General features: G+C 51.7%; 1 protein-coding gene across 2 annotated transcripts; it reads left to right on the plus strand.

The window, feature by feature from the left end:
* Positions 1-3,067: 3,067 nt before the first annotated feature.
* Positions 3,068-18,312, plus strand: TXLNA (taxilin alpha). Of its 2 annotated transcripts, none has more exons than XM_047793043.1 (11): positions 3,068-3,210; positions 3,740-3,949; positions 4,771-5,100; positions 7,428-7,519; positions 8,169-8,339; positions 10,004-10,198; positions 12,114-12,233; positions 12,446-12,520; positions 13,275-13,367; positions 13,946-14,041; positions 14,960-18,312. In XM_047793043.1, exons 2-11 carry the CDS (start codon positions 3,772-3,774, stop codon positions 15,284-15,286), a joined length of 1,677 nt encoding a protein of 558 aa, XP_047648999.1. In that variant the 5' UTR covers positions 3,068-3,210; positions 3,740-3,771; the 3' UTR covers positions 15,287-18,312. The 2 variants fall into 2 exon arrangements, with proteins under 2 accessions (XP_047648999.1, XP_047649000.1); XM_047793044.1 differs by lacking the exon at positions 3,068-3,210 and adding an exon at positions 3,437-3,509.
* Positions 18,313-19,173: the final 861 nt, after the last annotated feature.

Genomic DNA, 19,173 nt, shown 5'->3' on the forward strand with positions numbered 1-19,173 from the left:
TAAATCTTCTTTCCTTGCCTGCCTGCTGTGCTCATTACTCAGCTGTAGGCCACTGTTGACCCTTCTTGGTACACATGCCACCCACTGCTCACCCCGTGCATACCTCGTCCTGGTATGTTCTTTATCTCTGCCTAGAACACCCTCTTCCTATAGAAATCCATCAAGGCCTGATTCATAGTTGATCTCCTTAAGCCATTAACCACATGCTTTTCTGAAAATAATCAGGGCCTCAGTTTTGAGAGACTTGGATCTCAAACCTTTCAGAGCTTGAGTTCCATTATATGATTATCCCAACATTACCTTTCACCGTAACCTGGTAAATGCTGCCTATGGGATAGGGAAGAGTACTGCCCAGAAGTCTCCTCAACCAGGGGAAACATTTACCATCTTAAGAGCCCTAAAACAATGCCCAGTTTGCACAATTTAAAACATTCTTGGAGGTCCTGCTGTGGTGCAGTGGGGATTGGCAGCATTCCGGGAGTTCTGGGACATGGGTTCAGTCCCCGCCCAGCACAGCGGGTTAAGGATCCAGTGTTGCGACAGCTGTGGCTCAGATCTGATTCCTGGCCTGGGAGCTCCCTATGCCGCTGGGCAGCCAAAAAAAAATTTTTTTTAATAAAATATTCTCTGCCTTCTCTACCCCCAGACTGATGCTGGGCTTTAGGACTAGAGAATTTAGCCAAGAGTTACTGCAATTTTCAGGGACTTGTAAGCAGTAATTTCAACACCTCATCGCTAATGATGTAACAGAACTCTCTCCACACCTAGGGAGCTAGGAGGAACTGCAGAGCACTGCAAAGGCTCTTTGAAGTGGGTGGGCCCCAAAAGGTTTTGTTTTACTCAGAAGGGCATTTTGGGAGGTGGTGTTGACTGGAAAAAAAAAAAAATGCACAACCTAAACGTTGAGAGTTGTTTTATTTGGCAGACAAAACTGAGTACTTAAGTCCAGGATGCAGCTTCTGAGAGACTGTTCTGAAGACGTAAGGGAGAAGCCAGGATCTATAGGAGTTTTTTGCAACAAACTGCAGGTAAATTACCGTTAATTAAAGAAAACCTGAGGAGTTCCCATTATGGCTCAGAGGAAATGAATCTGACTAGCATCCATGAGGATGCAGGTTTGATCCCTGGCCCCAGTCAGTGGGTTAAGGATCCGGTGTTGCCGTGAGCTGTGGTGTAGGTTGCAGACATGGCTCAGACCTGGCATTGCTGTAGCTGTGGTGTAGGCCAGCCAGCTACAGCTCCAATTCAGCCTCTAGCCTGGGAACCTCCGTTTGCCGAGGGTGTGGCCCTAAAAGACAGAAAAAAGAAAACCTGATACTTCAAGTTAAGGAATTTAGCAGTTTTCTGTGTATGGGAAGATGCAAGAGTCTGGGCTTATTTCCTTTGATATGCAACTCAGCTAACTGGGACCACTATCAGGTGCTTTTTCATCCTGAGTCTCCTCAGGGTGCTCTATGGGCTTGGGCGGGAGGGTGACTGCAGCACAGACTGCTAGATGGCAGGCAATTTGTTTCTACCCTGAGTTTCCCCAGGGCTCACCTTTGGGCAGCTGTAATGTGATGGCTTGATGGCTGCAACATCCTTTGTTTACTGATATGGCAGGTAACATTTTTTTCATTGACAATGGTATGGCACCTGCAAAAACCTGGGAAATCCTGGAAATAGTAAAAGTATAGCTGGAACAAAAAAGGCAGAGGGGGATGAAACATTGTAAATCAACTACGCTTTAATAATTTTTTTAAAAAGGCCAAGGGGATGAGGAGGATTGACAGGAAATAAAAGCAAAACCATTTAGGCATTAAATTTCAAGCACAGGAGTTCCTGTTGTGGCTCAGCGGTAAAGAATCCAACTAGTATCCATGAGGACACAGGTTCGATCCCTGGCCTCACTCAGAGGGTTAAGGATCTGGCATTGCCATGAGTTGCAGCGTAGGTTACAGATGCGGCTCAGGTCTGGCGTTGCTATGGCTGTGGTGCAGGCTGGCAGCCACGGCTCTGATTAGACCCCTAGCCTGGGAACTTCCATATGCCGTAGGTGCAGCCCTGAAAAAAAAAAAAAAAAAATCCAAGCACATAGGTTGCTGTGTTTTATTCTATTGTCTACAGACAAATGGAAAAAGAATTGTGATTTCACATTTTGAGAAAAGTTTGGCTATTTTTTCCCCTTTAGCACCAGTGCAACTGGGACTTGGTAGGAGTGGGCCAAAGAAAAGGCTCAGGAATCTGCTGAAGCCAAACTTCCCCTTACAGGGCCTCCTCAGCACCTTCCAAAGAGGGACTCAAGGTGGAAATGGTGATGGGAAATTAAGTATTTACTTTTCCAAGTTACCTTGACTCATCCTCAAGGAAAGCGCACCATGGTGATTATTTCTTCCTGAGTAAGAAGCAGGGTAGTCCAGTAGTTGAGATGGGTGCCAGGCTTCCTGGCTTTGAAACTGCTCTAATCAGTCAATAGCTATGTGACCTTGGACAATCACCTAACAGGTGTAAATTGAGAGTAACAAATACTACAGTATTTATCTGGAGTAGTTACTGGGAAAGCTAGCGTTCAAAGAACTACTGTTATTAAAATTTTCTATAGGAATACGGAAATCGAGGCTCTGGGAATGAAAAGAATGCCCGGTCACATAGCAAATTAGTGATGAAATTAGGACTGGAAGGAATACAGATCTGATGCCCAGCCCCGTATTTTATCCCTCGTCCTCAGAGTTCCTAGATAGTCACAGATATTCTCAGCAGGAGGTAAGGAGGGGGTTGAGGTGTGCGGGGAAAAAGCAGCCAGGCGCAAGGCTCTGGGAGCTGAATCATAACTTCTGCGTGATGGAAAGGAGGTTGACCTGAGTACCAGTGCAGAATGACTGGCTGCTTTCGGACCTCCTGGGTCTGGGCTCCAAGAACGAAAGCCCTGTTGCAGCTTGGGAGTCGGGATCAGCCCGGTGCATGGAGGGACATGTAGTCCTTTCTGTTTCCCGCCCCGCCCCGCCCCGCCCCGCCCCGCCCCGCCCCGCCCCGCCCCGCCCCGCCCCGCCCCGCCTTCCCAACTCACCCGCCTCAGAGGCCGCCTTCGCTTCAAACTTTCCCAGCAAGCCCCGCGAGAGCGCGGGCTATTGATTGGCCGCGGCGCGAGCAGGCGGCTCTGCCGGCAGCAGTTACCCAGGGTTTCCGGTGCGAGGCCAGAGCAGGAGAAGCCGTCGGGACGTCGGCGTTGGGGTGCGTATTGCGTCGGTTAGGGGTACAAGGCAAGCAGAGGGCCCGGGACCCGACGCCTTCGGCCGGTTCAGGGAATTACGCCGATTCCGCACGAGGACTCGGGCTGGAGTGCAGGGGCCGAGGCCTGTGCGCATGCGCGGGCGGAGCGCGCGGCTAGAGGGCGCGCGGGGCGTGGGTGGCTGCGCGCGCGCGGGGGGGGGGTGGGCACACGTGGGGCCTGGGGGGCGGGGAGGAACCGGGAATCCAGCGTCCCGCCACGTCAGTCCCTGGGCCTGAGCCTGTCCCGCGCACGGGCTGTGGTGAGAGGGCTGGGTTGTGCTGGGAAGTAGCTTCGGGGAAAAAGGAGGCCTCCTCTCCCCTGCTGTTGGGCACACCAGACTTCCCTGACCGACCAGAGATAGGGAGCCCCACTGGCTCCCCTCCGGGGAAGGCCGGTCGGTTTAATGCGGGTCCGGTGTGGAGATATCAGATCCAGGCTGCGAAGAATTGTTTAAAGTCTGGAAAATAGCAAGTGTATTTGTTTCTATAGGTTCTGCTCATAACCTAACGTTGCAAACAACAATGAAGAACCAAGACAAAAAGAATGGGGCTGCCAAGCAATCTGGCCACACTTCCAACCCCAAAAACACCCCGGGGCAACCGGAAGCAGGACCAGAGGGAGGCCAGGGGCGGCCCAGCCAGTCTGCTCCCACGACAGAAGCTGAAGGTTCCACCAGCCAGGCTCCAGGGAAGGCTGAGGGTGTGTGCCAGCTCTGCTTTTCCAATGGGCAGGGGGAGGAGTTTATGGTGCGTCAGTCTAGCTTCTGGGGTTAGAGGCCAAGGCCACTGTTTATCCAGAAGGGAGGAAATGTAGAATGAGGGGAGGACACCACTGAGTCCGTGAGTGCCCACCCTGCGCTGGGGAGTTGATAGAGCCTCCCACCCTGAGCACAGGGAGAGAACTCTCCTGAGAGAAGCTTCTGACAGGATTAAGTCAGGTTGGCAGTCAAATGAGGCACCCAACCAGCAAATCAAAAACACCACTTTCAGCAGTGGGTAACTGCTATTCCTATTTGAGGCATTTCTGGAACTTTTTTTTTTTTTTTTTCTGTTTCTTAGGGCCCCACCCTAGGCATATGGAGGTTCCCAGGCTCGAGGTCGAATTGGAGCTATAGCTGCCAGCCTGCACCACAGTCACAGCAACACAGGATCCTTCACCTACTAAGTGAGGCCAAGGGTCGAACCTGAGTCTTCATGAATACTAGTCAGATTCGTTTCTGCTGCACCACAACGGGAACTCTTGGAACTTTTTTAATAGCAAGAAGTGACATTTGCAGGTGGACTAGACCTTGAGTTCCTGCTACATGATGCCACCTCTGTTGGGTGGTCTCCTTACTTGATTTCTCTTATAACAAACATGGTTGGGCAGAGGTGAGAAATAGTTTTATCAGTAATAAAACTGAGGTTTAAAGAAGTTAGGTAACATTTAACCCAAACTAGTAAGTTTGGGCTTGAAAAAAATCCCAGCCAGTGGCATAATGGTCTTATTCCTGTCTCTGCCCCTCATCCCTCCTGCTGCAGGAGCACAAGCCAAAACTGGGGCCCTCCGTGATGTCTCAGAGGAGTTGAGCCGCCAATTGGAAGACATCCTCAGTACATACTGTGTAGACAACAATCAGGGGGGCCCAGGTGAAGATGGGGCACAGGGTGAGCCTGGTGAACCTGAAGATGCAGAGAAGTCCCGGACCTATGCCTCAAGGAATGGGGAGCCTGAGCCAGAGACCCCAGTAGTCAATGGTGAGAAGGAGCCCTCCAAGGGGGAGCCGGGCGCAGACGAGATCCGGGCAAGTGACGAGGTTGTAGACCGAGACCACCGAAGGCCCCAGGAAAAGAAGAAAGCCAAAGGTCTAGGTGAGCAGAGGGCAGCTGCTTATGAGGCTGGTGAGGGGAGGGAGTTTGAACCTGACATTCCTGGGTTAGCCTGCTGTGCCAGGATTTGGAGGAAACACTACTTCCAGAGCAGCTACATAGTTTTTGTTTTTGTTTTTTCTAATGTTTTTTTCATTCAGCGGGTTTATTACATTTATACCTGTACAACCATCATCACAACCTGATTTGAGAACATTTTCAACCTACATAGTTTAATGAGAGCAGGGGCTGCAGAACCATAGCATGGAGATGTGCAGGTTCACTGCACAAGGGCTTCTAGCCTGGGAGCAAGTGGGAACCGAAGTCTAACCTGCTCTCTTTGAGAAGATGGAAAGAAGGAGGCCTGAGTGGTCAGTCCTCTGTCAGCCAGCACCACTTCTAACTTGCTGTGTGACCTTGGGCGAGACCTTTCTCCTCTCTGGTCCTTGGTTTTCACTTCTCTACACAATAAGAGAATTGGATTAGATGAGGTTGAAAACTCAAATAAAACCAAGCTAGCCAGAGGAGCCCATGAGGACCAAGAGAATGCCTGCTTTATTCAAAGGCTTGACTGCCACCTGGCCCCAGGTGAGACGATAGCATGGAAAACTACAGGCTAACTGTAGCTGGCATTTGTTTTTTAAGCCAGAAATCTAGCGTTATTATGTGACATCTATAGATTTTTTACAGTTGGCAACTAATACACTAGAAGCCAAACATAACCCATCTGTGGGTTGTATTTGGCCTGTGTGCTAGCGATTTTCAGTCTGTGCATTGATTTCAGAGCCTCCCAAGGTTAACACTTCAGGAGCCTAGTGCTGTGCTATCTACGCTGATCCTCTCTCTTTTTTTTTTTTTGGCTTTTTTGCTATTTCTTGGGCCGCTCCCGCGGCATATGGAGGTTCCCAGGCTAGGGGTCTAATCGGAGCTGTAGCCACCGGCCTACGCCAGAACCACAGCAATGCGGGATCCGAGCTGCGTCTGCAACCTACACCACAGCTCACGGCAACGCCGGATCGTTAACCCACTGAGCAAGGGCAGGGATCGAACCCGCAACCTCATGGTTCCTAGTCGGATTCGTTAACCACTGCGCCACGACGGGAACTCCTGATCCTCTTTTTGACTCAGGCACAGCCTAAAGGGGAGCGACTTGGGTGCAGGTAGAGGGTTAGTGTGTGTTAAAGAATCAAAGTTAGGGAGTTCCCATCGTGGCTCAGTGGTAACAAACCCAACTAGTAACCATGAGGACTTGGGTTCAATCCCTGGCCTCCCTCAGTGGGTTAAAGGATCCCGCATTGCCGTGAGCTGTGGTGTAGATTGCACATTCAGGCTCAGGACCTGTTGTTGCTGTAGCTGTGGTATAGGCCGGCGGCTACAAGTCCGATTCAGCCACTAGCCTGGGAACTTCCATATGCTACAGGTATGGCCCTAAAAAAGCCAAAGAAAGAATCAAAGTTAGGTGACATTATACCCACATCTTGGTCCCTACTACCACAAGTCCCGACCCCCTACTTGTCATCCTAATTTAAAGAATATTTTTTTGAGGAGTTCCCGTCGTGGCTCAGTGGTTAACGAATCTGACTAGGAACCATGAGGTTGCGGGTTCGGTCCCTGCCCTTGCTCAGTGGGTTAACGATCCGGCGTTGCCATGAGCTGTGGTGTAGGTTGCAGACGCAGCTCGGATCCCGTGTTGCTGTGGTTCTGGCGTAGGCCGGTGGCTACAGCTCCGATTAGACCCCTAGCCTGGGAACCTCCATATGCCACGGGAGCGGCCCAAGAAATAGCAAAAAAAAAAAAAAAAGACAAAATATTTTTTTGGTTATTTTCATCATGGAATCAAGTATTGGAATGTGTAGTCATTTTATTTTACTTATTTATTGGGGGAAGCTCACTATTGGCTACCCCTGTGGACGAGAGTTCAGTGTTCTCAAGGAGAACTATTCCTTTTTGTGTCCTTTTTCAGAAGGGTCTTTCTTGCATTGAAGCAGTAGTGCTGAATTCACAAGTGGGATGTCTTTCACCTGTAGGTAGAGCAGTTTTCCTGCTCCCACTCCTGGTGCTCTCCACAGAGGTTTCACAGGCAGTCATTCGTGTACCAAGTATTAGTTGAGCGCGTCCTCTGGGTTGGGCACTAGGGGCAGTACTGAGGCAGAACCGAGTTGATCCCGGCCCTCACAGAACACACAGACCAGCAGGGAAGGCAGCCAGGTCAGCCAAGAGAAACATAAAGCATGATAGGGAAGAGCTACCCCGAGGCCGAAGAGTGGGCCCAGGCCTGAAGGGGACCCCCAGAAAAGGGGGTACATGCCTTTGCTTGCTGCGCTTTGCAGGAAAGGAGATCACATTACTGATGCAGACCTTGAACACGCTGAGTACCCCAGAGGAGAAGCTCGCGGCTCTGTGCAAGAAGTATGCTGAACTGGTCAGTTCTCCCCCTTGTCTGCACACCCTCCCTGCCTCGGGAGGCCAGCAGACAACGAGAACAGGGTTAATGACTCTGAGTCATGCGTTTTTTCCTATACAGTGCTGAATGGGCTGGTGGGAGCAGGGCTGAGCTGGGAGAGGACAGGATCTGAGGAGGAGTTGAAGGACTGCGAGGCCAGGGAGCCAGAAGGATTGTCAGTAATGAAAAGGCCAGCTTTATACTAGGAATCATATTGAGAAAAATGGTGAACCAGCAGTGAAGTCTTGGAGCAATGAGACGGCCAGAGGGGTCTGTTAAGGGCACAAGGAGGGGTGGCAGGGCTCATCTGAGGGCACAGATGTCCTGAGAGTTGGGGGGACTGTTATTGTCTGAGTCTTGCAAATTATGTTTCTGAGGTCAGAGCTGGGAGAGAAATTGGTACCTGCTGGCTGTGCGCTTCTGCTCATCCTGAGTGTCCGTTTCCAGATTCTTGAGCTGGGGCCCTTGGGGTTACTAGGGGAGTGTGTGAAGCACCCGCATGGTGTCATCTGAGCTGTGGTGACAGGAGTCAGGTCAGCTCAGGAGACCTTGGGTCCCCACGGGGAGAGCCCCAAAGGGCTCTTACCTGCCTGCCCTGCCCCCACCCCATCCCCATCCCTGTCCCCAGCTGGAGGAGCACCGGAACTCCCAGAAGCAGATGAAGCTCCTGCAGAAGAAGCAGAGCCAGCTGGTGCAGGAGAAGGACCACCTGCGCGGCGAGCACAGCAAGGCTGTCCTGGCCCGCAGCAAGCTGGAGAGCCTGTGCCGCGAGCTGCAGCGCCACAACCGCTCCCTCAAGGTGGGTGGCCACTCCCTCGACCTCACTTGTCTTTGGTGGGCTGTCCACTTAAAAGGCAGCCCAGGCTTGGAGTTCCCGTTGTGGCTCAGTGGTTTAAGAACCCGACTAGTATCTATGAGGATGCAGGTTCGATCCCTGGCCTCACTCAGTGGGTCAAGGATCCGGCATTGCTGCAAGCTGTGAAGTAGATTGCAGACGCGGCTGCAATCCCACGTGGCTGTGGCTGTGGCGTAGGCTGGCAACTGCAGCTCTGATGCGACCCCTAGCCTGGGAACTTCCATATGCTGCAGGTGTGGCCCTAAAAAGAAAAAACGCTGAGGAAAAAAAAAAAAGAAGGTAGCCCAGCCTTTCAGCATAGACAGATTTCCCTGAAAATGCTGTACGTTAGTTAGAGCTACTTGTAATCACTTGACACGCACTGGTATTAGGTGAGGTAAAGGCCAAGTGCTTAGGAGACCCAGGTGCAGGCTTCAGATTTTCCCCATCCCATAGCAGTCCCCAGGGGAGCGGCTCTTCTCCCAGAGGGTGGTCAGTCAGGAGTGCCTGGGCCTTTCTCCTTGTTCTGCTTCCCCTAGGGTGGGGTCTGTCTGCTTAAGGCCTGGTCACTGACCTCCAGATCATTTGTATATGCATATCTTTCATATTTCTCTACATGTGTTGTTTCAAAGCCTATTCCATTTTCTCACTTTACGCAATGCCTTACCTTGCCCAATCAGTTTATATAAGGCTGTCATTCTTTTTAACACTGTCATTGAATGGATGTACTGGATTTCATCAGTGCCCTAGTTAAGGTATTTTGGGTTGTTCCCAGTTCTTCACTATTACATATATAGAGCTACCCTGAAAATTCTTGCTGTGTATGTCCTTGGCTAATTTTATAGAGTTTATCCATAGGATAAATCTCAGAAGTGAAATGTCTGAGTCAAAGAGTATGCAAATTTTATTAGATTTTACCAGATTGCCTTCCTACCAGTGGTCTGAGCGCCTAATTCTGTACAACCCTGACAACGCTGGGTATTACTGGATTTTAACTACTGGGATGGGGTGATCAGAGATGAAAGAACTTTAAACTGAGAGTAATAAGCCTTCCAAACCTATTCTGAGGCCTGGAAGAATTATCTTCAGGAGATTCCAGTCCTGTAGAAAGGCACTTAGAGGAGTTCCCGTCGTGGCGCAGTGGTTAACGAACCCGACTAGGAACCATGAGGTTGCGGGTTTGATCCCTGCCCTTGCTCAGTGGGTTAACGATCCGGCGTTGCCATGAGCTGTGGTGTAGGTTGCAGACGTGGCTCGGATCCAGCACTGCTGTGGCTCTGGCGTAGGCTGGTGGCTACAACTCCGATTTGACCCCTAGCCTGGGAACCTCCATATGCTGAGAAGGCGGCCCAAGAAAATGGCAAAAAGACCAAAAAAAAAAAAAGAAAGAAAGAAAGGCACTTACACATAAGCCTGCACTTCTCTAGGAAGTCCCTTGCTTGATGTCACCTGATCTACAGCGAGGTCCTTTAGGAGTCCCCTTTGCATGACATCTTGGAGCCTGGCTACTCCTCACTTGGACAGCAGGGGGGGCGCTGGGAGAGACCATCCCTGGACTGGCGGGGGAGCCTCCTGAGGCCGGCTGGGGAGCAGTGGATGATGGAGCTGTGGCTGACTTCTCCGCCCAGGAAGAAGGTGTGCAGCGGGCCCGAGAGGAGGAGGAGAAACGCAAGGAGGTGACCTCGCACTTCCAGGTGACACTGAATGACATCCAGCTGCAGATGGAACAGCACAATGAGCGCAACTCCAAGCTGCGCCAGGAGAATGTGGAGCTGGCAGAGAGGCTCAAGAAGCTGATTGAGCAGTATGAGCTGCGGGAGGAGGTGAGGGGTCCCCAGGGAACTGGGATCTGGGCAGGTGCCGGGCGCCGGGCAGCAGCTTCCAGGTTTCATCCCATTCACAGTCCACCCTCCTCTGTCCTCGGAGGGGGTGATGTTGTACATTCTCATGGGGATGGGGATCCAAGGCAAGGAGAAGAGACTTGCCTGGAGCCACAACCACCGGTCTTGACCCAAATGGCGGGGCCAGTGTCTTTAGGCATTAGAACTGCTCACATTTTAGACGAGTTAAACGTTCACAGACTGTATGTTACATAGCGCCCCCAGCAGGCCCTTGTGGCAGCACCCCCAAGTCAGACACATGGAGATTTATGCAGTTAAACCTCTGAGGCAGCTCCCCTTGGATTATTAGTTAGCCTGACAATGACTGGGGTCAGCTGTATCTGCCTGCTTTTGATGATTTCAATTTTCAGACTTTTTTAGAATTTGGAATCACAAGGTGAGAGCTGGAACTATCATGAGTGATGGACCCTCAGGGCTGTGTGCTCTTATTACTTGGTGTTCTGCTGCCCTTGCCACGTGAAAGGGCAGGATATCAGTGCCTTGGCTGGTGTTGGGTGCTGCCCCAGGCTCTCAGATCCTTCCCTCTGAGTCCCCAGACAGCATTCACTTGGCTGTCCTGGGCTTCTGTTTCTTTGTCATGAAAAGAGAGACTGGCAGCTACCTTATGGGGCTGGACCAGACCCCTTCCTAGGCCCTGGAATGTGGTGGTGGGTGGGTGGTCAAGCCCCTACCCTCTTGGGTTCACAGTCCACACATGCAGTGACCATGTGTGTGCAGGGTCTGGAGGGGCCTCCCCAACCCACCTCTTCTTTTCCTGTGCTTCATCCTTTGGGAACAAGACTGGTTTGAGGAGTTGATCTGAGAAACATGGAAGCTTCCTGAGTGAGGCACCTAACTTGGAAAAGTTGAGGGCCCTCTCCCTCTCCTCTCTCACTGGTACTACCTGTGGAGCTGGCGGTGCATCCCCCATCCCCAGTCAGATTCAGGCATTCCCACCCTGCCCCCCTGAGCCTCTGGACTTTCAGGTGACTCAAATCCATCCTGTCCCAAGCTAGACCTCGAAGCCACTTCCTCTTCCCACATCCAGAAAATACAGCCAATGCTCCACCTCCCTCTTTTCAGTTGCTTTGACCTTTGAAGTAGCACTTGACTCCACACCTTCTCTGCATCACTGCTCCCCCACCCTAGTCCCAGTTCCCAAGGCTCCTCCAGCTGTCAGGACAGCCATTCTCTGGGATGCACACATCTAGTCTACAGATACAGCAAATTTCTGCCAGCTGAGCTGGTAGAGGTGTCATTTGTGCCCTTTCCATTTACAAAAGTGAGGGTTGTCGGGAGTTCCCGTTGTGGCTCAGCGGTTTAAGAACCCAACTAGTATCCATGAGGAATGCAGATTCAACCCCTGGCCTCATTCAGCGGGTCAAGGATGTGGCATTGCACAAGTCGCAGATGTGGCTTTGATCCCAGCATTGCTATGGCTGTGGCGTAGGCTGGCACCTGCAGCTCCAATTCGACCCCTAGCCTGAGAACTTCATATGCTGCAGGTGTGGCCCTAAAAAGCAAAAACAGGAAAAAAAAAAAAAAATGAGGGTTGTCAGTCCAGTAAAGTAATCTTTCTTAGGGCTAGAGGTTTGGGTGTATTAGTTACTTGACTTTCTGGAGTTGATCTCATGCTTAAACCCCTGTGCTTACCCCAGACTGACTGAGGCAGAGAAATAAGGTGAGATTGGGAAGACTTCCAGACACTTGTGTCCCGTGTTCCTATGGGACACATGGGAGTCCAGCATGTCAGACTCAGGTGGGGGGCTGGGCATTGTGCCCTGGTCTCTGCAGATGGGGCCTCCCTGAAAAAGGGAGCTCCCAACAGGCAGACCCCTCCCACCATGCTTTCCTGCAGCATATCGATAAAGTCTTCAAACACAAGGACCTACAGCAACAACTGGTGGATGCCAAGCTCCAGCAGGCCCAGGAGATGCTGAAGGAGGCAGAGGAGAGGCACCAGCGGGAGAAGGATTTTGTGAGGCTTGGGCCCTGGGGGTGGGGGGCCTGGGTTCTAGCTTATCTCATAGTCAGGTTTGTACAGGAGAAGTTGCTGCCTGGTGAGACCAAGGCACTGCTTCCTCAGACCAGTCTGTGAGCAGGAAGCCTTAGTGGGTTATGGCATGTGTGGCTGAAAAAACAAACCCTTAGGAGCTTCTGATGGGATCTGGGGTCCTTTCTTGGAAATAGCTCCTCAAAGAGGCTGTGGAGTCCCAGAGGATGTGCGAACTGATGAAACAACAGGAGACCCACCTGAAGCAGCAGGTGAGCCTGTGTAGCCCACCCCTACATGGTGTGCCTCTGTGATCCCCATGCTGAGCCCCACCTGGGGGGAGGGAAATGGAACCCTCATTCTAGGACCACCTTGACTCCTGTGTGCCCTTGCTGAGCTTTGTTCTCTCTGGACCTGCCCAGCACCTGTGTGGTGGTGACCAGGTGGCTAGGTGAGCTTGCAGGACTCTGTCCTAGTCAGAAATGTTATGCTGCATTTGAGGAGGCGGGCTCAGAATGGGTGATTTTATTTATATAAATTAGGAGTTCCCGTCGTGGCTCAGTGATTAATGAATCCAACTCGGAACCATGAGTTTGCGGGTTCGATCCCTGGCCTCGCTCAGTGGGTTAAGGATCCAGCATTTCTCAGACGTGGCTCAGATCCCGCATTGCTGTGGCTCTGGTGAAGGCTGGCAGCTACAGCTCCGATTAGACCCCTAGCCTGGGAACCTCCTTATGCCGTGGGTGCGGCCCTAGAAAATACCAAAAAAAAAAATTATATAAATTAGATTTCTTTCCCAAAGAAAAGTTGGAAAACATAAAGGCATAAAACAAGTCACCCCAAATCCTACTTTTTAGGCTTAGCATTTTAGATTATATCTTTCCAAATATATAGTTTTTGTTTTAAAGGAAACTGGTATCTCATTAGAATTGTTGGGGCGTGAGGTCAAGGATGGGTCTGAGTGTGTTGACCAGAAGTGCCCTCCAGAGAAGCCCTGTCTTACTTGTGCGTTTCTTTCTCACCCAGCTTGCCCTGTACACGGAGAAGTTTGAAGAGTTCCAGAACACTCTTTCCAAAAGCAGTGAGGTGTTCACCACATTCAAACAGGAGATGGAAAAGGTAACTGTATTCCAGATTGGGTGTGGCTGCAGGAGCACAAGTGGCTTCATTCAGAATTAAACATTGGGCGGGGGTTCCTTGTGGCACAGGGGGTTAAGGATCCGTTGTTGTCACTCCAGCAGCTCCAGTCCCTGCTGTGGTGCAGATGATTCCCCAGCCTGGGATCTTCCACATGCCCCAAGTTTGCCCCCGACTCCCCTGCAAAAAAAAAAAAAAAAACACTGGGCCTGCCTTCAGAAAGCCCCCATCCCCGCGGTGCTTCACGGTGAACTGTTTACAGCGGGGGTGTGGTTGCTACCATGAGGAGGGCATAAGTGGGCTGTGAGGAGGCTCACATCCTTTCCACCCTGTTAGGGACAGACACATGGCTGGTACGTGTGCCCTTTAGGTTGTCCTGGAGAGGGGGCGGTCTTGTCATTGCCTGTATTGGTGGTGGGCACTTGAGACCTCCTAGGGTGGCACAGAAGGCACTGACCACGCCCTGTAGGACCTCATGCCCTTGGGTCTGTTCCCCACCTTGGAGATGCACAGACAGCCGAGTCCCCTGACCATTTCATTCTATATGTTCCATAACCCAGATGACTAAGAAGATCAAGAAGCTGGAGAAAGAAACCACCATGTACCGGTCCCGGTGGGAGAGCAGCAACAAGGCCCTACTTGAGATGGCGGAGGAGGTGGGCTGAGTGCGACCTGCCTCTGGGGCTGGGGTGTATGTCCTGTACATTCTACCGAGAAGTGAGGCAGCTGGCACCAGATGGAGCTAGGACCCATGTGCACGTCTGTCCAAGTCCAAAAGCACCATTGGCTGTCTCTCCAAGGGAGGTGGTGAGCTTAGCAGTAGGTCTGTAGTGGGAGGGGATGGAAGAAAGGAGCAGAAAACAAGGGGCAGTGATTGTGGAGCCTGTGTGCAGAGCCGCCCAGATCATTTAATTGTGTGGCTTGAGATGTAGGAAAAGAAAGTAACTGATTGCTGGGCCCTGCTGAGTGTTTAGATGTGCTGGTTCATAGAGCTCTCTTGAGAACTGTTAGTGGTCCATTTTAACAGATACAGAGATAGGCTCAAAAGCCAAGTACTTTGTCAAGGCCATCAGGTGGATAAATGCAGGACTCCGTCACCTCCAAGCTTTGCCTGTTCTCAACACCACACTGCGCCTGACCGACAGTCAGAGTCTCAGCGTAAACCTGGAAAGGGGCCGGCTTTTGACTCTGGTCTGTCCCCAGCATTGTTTTTTGTTTGTTTGTTTTTGTCTTTTGTCCTTATAGGGCCGCACCCGCGGCATATGGAGGTTCCCAGGCTAGAGGTCTAATAGGAGCTATTGCTGCCAGCCTATGCCAGAGCCACAGCAACGCGGGATCCAAACCATGTCTACAACCTATACCACAGCTCACAGCAATGCCGGATCCTTAACCCACTGAGCGAGGCCAGGGATCGAACCTGCAACCTCATTGTTCCTAGTTGGATTTGTTTCCACTGAGCCACAACGGGAACTCCTGTCCCCAGCATTGTTAGCGTGTGAATGTTTTCTGCCACATGGCAGTGTTGGGTGGGAGGTTGATGGCATGGCACTGAAGGCTCCCCTTTCTCTCCCTAGAAAACACTGCGGGACAAAGAGCTGGAGGGGCTGCAGGTAAAAATCCAGCGGCTGGAGAAGCTGTGCCGGGCGCTGCAGTCAGAGCGCAATGACCTGAACAAGAGGGTGCAGGACCTGAGTGCTGGAGGCCAGGGCCCCCTCACTGACGGGGGCTCTGAGCAAAGGCAAGAGGCTGCCAATGCCTCCAAGGAACAGGGTGGTGAGGGGCCCAGGGTCCTAGCACCTAGCTCCCCAAGGGCCACCGAAGCGCCTTGCTGCCCTGGAGCATCAAGCACGGAAGCATCAGGCCAAATGGGGCCCCAGGAGCCCGCCCCCGCCACCGCCTAGGGAGCCTGCACAGGGAAGGGAGCGAGCAGCCCAGCCAGGCCTGGCCCATGCAAGGCTCCCACCACTGAGACCCAGGGTGCTCTGACCTGGCTGGCATCAGACTCTGCAGTTTGGGATTTTATGGGTCAGTTTTGCATACATATGGCATGTGTGCAAGGCCTCATACATTTATATCTGTAAGTGTAAACTGGGCTTGCACTGGAGGTGGGAATGTGTACAGATGAAGTCAGTGGCTCTTCCGTGAGCTGAAGAGTCTTAGAGCTGTCATCTGTGGCTGCTGTCACAGTGAGCTGGCAGGACAAGTGACTTGAGCATTTCCCTGCCCTATTTGAGACTCAGCCCCTTCCTCCCTGCCTTTCAGGACTCGTGACAGATGAAATGCCCAGGCCCTGACTGTCTTTCTCCTGTTAGCGGGACTTGGGCAGCTCAGGCTCTCCTAGCCCCCCTGGGAGGAGCTCCCTTGCTTCTCTTGACCCGGAAGAGGGGTCACCGGGCAGAGCGTTGACAGGGTACTCAGCTGGCAATGGAACTGCTTTCCTGCCTAGGACAAGGGACCTGGAGAATGTTCTGTGCAGGATGATGTGCTGGTAGGGAGCTCCTCAGGCACCGCTTCCCCTGCCCCCTGGTCTTTCTAGGACCAGGCCAATGATGCTTCGCAGTAGCCTTATCATTCACAGGTGCCTCTCTAGCCTGCACAAATGATTGATGAGAGATCACCCAAAGGATTCTTTCTGAAGGTTTTTGGGTTTGGTTTTGTTTCCTTGTTTTTGTTTTTTGTTTTCTTTGTTTTTGTTTTGCACATGACAGTGTTTGTAACGGAATTTTCTGAGGAAGAAGGGGTGCTGTAGCAGTGGTGCCGGGGTTCCTGGCCTCCAGCACCCTACCACCTCACCACCCCACCTGGCACTTTGCTGTGTTTTGGTGCTGAGGTTTCCTGCTTAATGAAGTCAGGTTGTTTATAGTAACAGAAAGGAAAAGGCTTCTGATGGCTTCACCACAAGCTTACCTATGGTTTCCGTCCTGGGAGGGTCACTGCTGATGCTATCACACTATCTCCATGTAGCAGTGGCTGGGCCCCAGGTCCATCTGTCCCCTTGGCTTCTTGAGTCTGTTTCTGCTTCCTTTACCCCCACCCACAGTGTGCAGTCTTTGAGATTTGCCCTGAGTCTGTTGCCGAAGTAATAAGCGCTGGCATCCCACTTCTTCCTGTGTGGGAGCCCCCAGCTCTCTTCTACAGGTAATGATGAGAATGAGACTCAATCATTGCCTAAGCCTCAGAAATCCACCAAGTGGCTGCAGGTATTTGGGTCTGCTTCTTCTCTCCCCCTCCCCTACCCCTCATACTTGCTAGTCTATCCTCTGAGAGTTCTGCTGGTTGCAAACTTGCTAGTCTTTGTACAGAACAGATTTCAGAACAGCAGAATGAGTCTCCGGTCAGGAAGCAGGGCTCCGCTGGGTTTGGGCTACTGTAAGCTCATGTCCACTGGGCCTCAGTTTCCATGTAGCTGAGGGAGCCACAGACCCAGATGGATCAGATGGTTGAGTTTTTGCTTCTCGCTATGTTTCCTTGAAGTTAATTCTTTCTTACAGGTCCTTTCATCTTCCACAAACAGCCCACTCTTTCTGCCCTTAATTTAAATCCCTCAGATAATTAGGTTCATGAAGAGTGTGACATACTCCTGAATTATGTTAGGACTTAGACCAGAGATGGCAAATGAATGGCACATCATTTCCTCTCTTCCCCCATGGTAGGTACCACTGATTTGCTTCAGAGTATTTCCTGCTCAATCCCTGGTATATCCTCATTTCTCAAGATCCCCCCAGCAGCCCGTGTCAGTGTTGACATCCCTATTTGCCAGCCCTGGCTGAGATCCTACTCTGCTGAGGAACAGAAGAACTGCCTGCCCCATTCAGGGTTTGCTGGGCCAAGAAAGCACAGGGAAGAGGCAGAAGTTCCTGCCTGCGCCCTTCAGGGAGAGCAGGAAGGCCTGCAGTGGCCCACATGATTGCCCGCCTCACTTCAGCTACCTCGTAAAGCCCATGGTTTTGGCGGGGAGGGGCTGTTGGAGCCCAGCGCGAGGGTGGGGAATCAGCCGCAAGGCGCAGTAGCTCTTTGAAAGCAAGCCTAGCTGCTGTGGAGCTGCAGTGAGCGAGGTAGAAGCTCTGCTCTCAGCTCCAGCCGTCTGCCTGTAGGCATCCAAGCCAGACTGTAGGTGGGGGTCCCATCCTTCCTCTCCATTGACCAAATCATCAATCACTACAGCTGCTCTGCTTGCTCTGCTTTCCAAAGTCAGCCCAGGTTCCTGGGTGCTGCCCACACCAGCCAGGATCCTGGGCCAGATGAAAGGGAGGTGGCCTGTCCATGGATGAAGGCCAGTTCCTTCCTCACTGGGCAGGTCTTAGGCACGTGACCTCAGTTTTAGGACCAAGAGCTGTGTTGGTTTCTTAGGTTGCTAGCTTTTCCTCCAGGGGACCACTGCAAGTGAGGCTCTGCTGACAGTTTGTATTCAGGGTCTTGTCCAGCTGAGCATAGCGCTTCATGCACACCAGATTCTGAGAGGTGTCAGCAGCACTTTTTAATATTTGTTTTCCATGAGGTTTTTGGACCATGGGCTGAGCTCAGGCACTTTCTGTAAGAGAATGTTACGTCTGTAAAGATGGTTATTTTTCCTCCTCCACCCCCATCGTGGTGGCCCTGCAGAGGGCTGAACAAAAGGCCAGTGGAGCTGCCCTGGTGTCCATGGGGGAGGGCCGAGGCCTGCTGAGTTGGTTCTCCAGCCGCTGCTCTAGCCCTCCCACCTTGCACAGCGCAGAGGAGCTCACCCCGGGGACAGCCAGGCACCTGCCTGGGGGAGGGGTGCTGCCTTCTGTCCCTGTAACTGCTTCCCTTATGGCCCAGCCTGGCCGTCCAGATTTGTTTGAAGCTGTGCTGACAGCATTTTTGTCTCCTTTTGGTATTCACAACAGCCAGGGACTTGATTTTGATGTATTTTAAAACCACATTAAATAAAGAGTCTGTTGCCTTACTTTCTTTTTTGACCTTCGTGGTCATTTGGTGTTTCTGGATCCATCCCGCCATCTCCAGTTTGTCCAGATCTACAGAGTTTGGCTCTTCCCTGAAACCTTGTACCTTCCAGAGTGTCCTGCCTTCTATCCGTCACTGGAGTCTCAGGACACTAGCAAATTCACGGGCTGCCTGAGCAGAGCCCTTGACAGTTGGCATGATGCCCACTATATATGTAGTATAATTATATACTATATATATATAATTATATATAGAGAGAGAGTCTGTTGCCTTACATTTTGTATATATGATATCTTTCAATCAGAAACTGTCCCTGCTGGAGTTCTCTTGTGGTGTAACGGGTTAAGGATCTGGCTTTGTCACTACAGCCACTCAGGTCGCTGCTGTGGCTCAGGGAAAAGGTAAGGTTGGTGTGCTGTGGGAGCATAGAGGAAGTCTGTTCCTTTCAGCAGGGGGAGAGAGTTGGATCCTGGAGGAAGGGCCTTAGGACCCAAAAGGCAAGTGGATTTTGGCATCTCTTAGTAAGGAAGTGGTTCACCTAGCAATGCAGGTGCACAGGAGGGTGGCAGGAGGAGATGAGGCAGGGGCCAGATCCCCTCCAGCCTGTGTGCCAGGTTAAGGAATTTGGGCCAGATCTGGGGGCAGGGAAAACCACTGAAGGTGGTTAAATAGGTCCATGAGGAAAGCAAAAGGCAAGACCAGAGACGGGAGTTCCACCTGGCACAGCAGGTTAAGGATCCAGCATTGCCATAGCTGCAGCTTGGATTCCAGTGGAGGCCCAAATTAAGATGAGCAGACATGGAGTTCCCATTGTGGCACAGTGGAAATGAATCTGACTAGAACCATGAGGTGGTGGCTTTGA

The sequence above is a fragment of the Phacochoerus africanus genome, chromosome 8 (genome assembly GCF_016906955.1).
Source record: "Phacochoerus africanus isolate WHEZ1 chromosome 8, ROS_Pafr_v1, whole genome shotgun sequence".
Lineage (NCBI taxonomy): Eukaryota > Metazoa > Chordata > Mammalia > Artiodactyla > Suidae > Phacochoerus > Phacochoerus africanus.

Coding starts and splice junctions, on each gene's coding strand:
- TXLNA (XM_047793043.1), top strand. CDS start 3,772: ATGAAGAACCAAGACAAAAAGAATGGGGCTGCCAAGCAATCTGGCCAC. Junction 10,199..12,113: donor AGTATGAGCTGCGGGAGGAG/GTGAGGGGTCCC, acceptor GCTTTCCTGCAG/CATATCGATAAAGTCTTCAA. Junction 12,521..13,274: donor AGACCCACCTGAAGCAGCAG/GTGAGCCTGTGT, acceptor TTTCTCACCCAG/CTTGCCCTGTACACGGAGAA.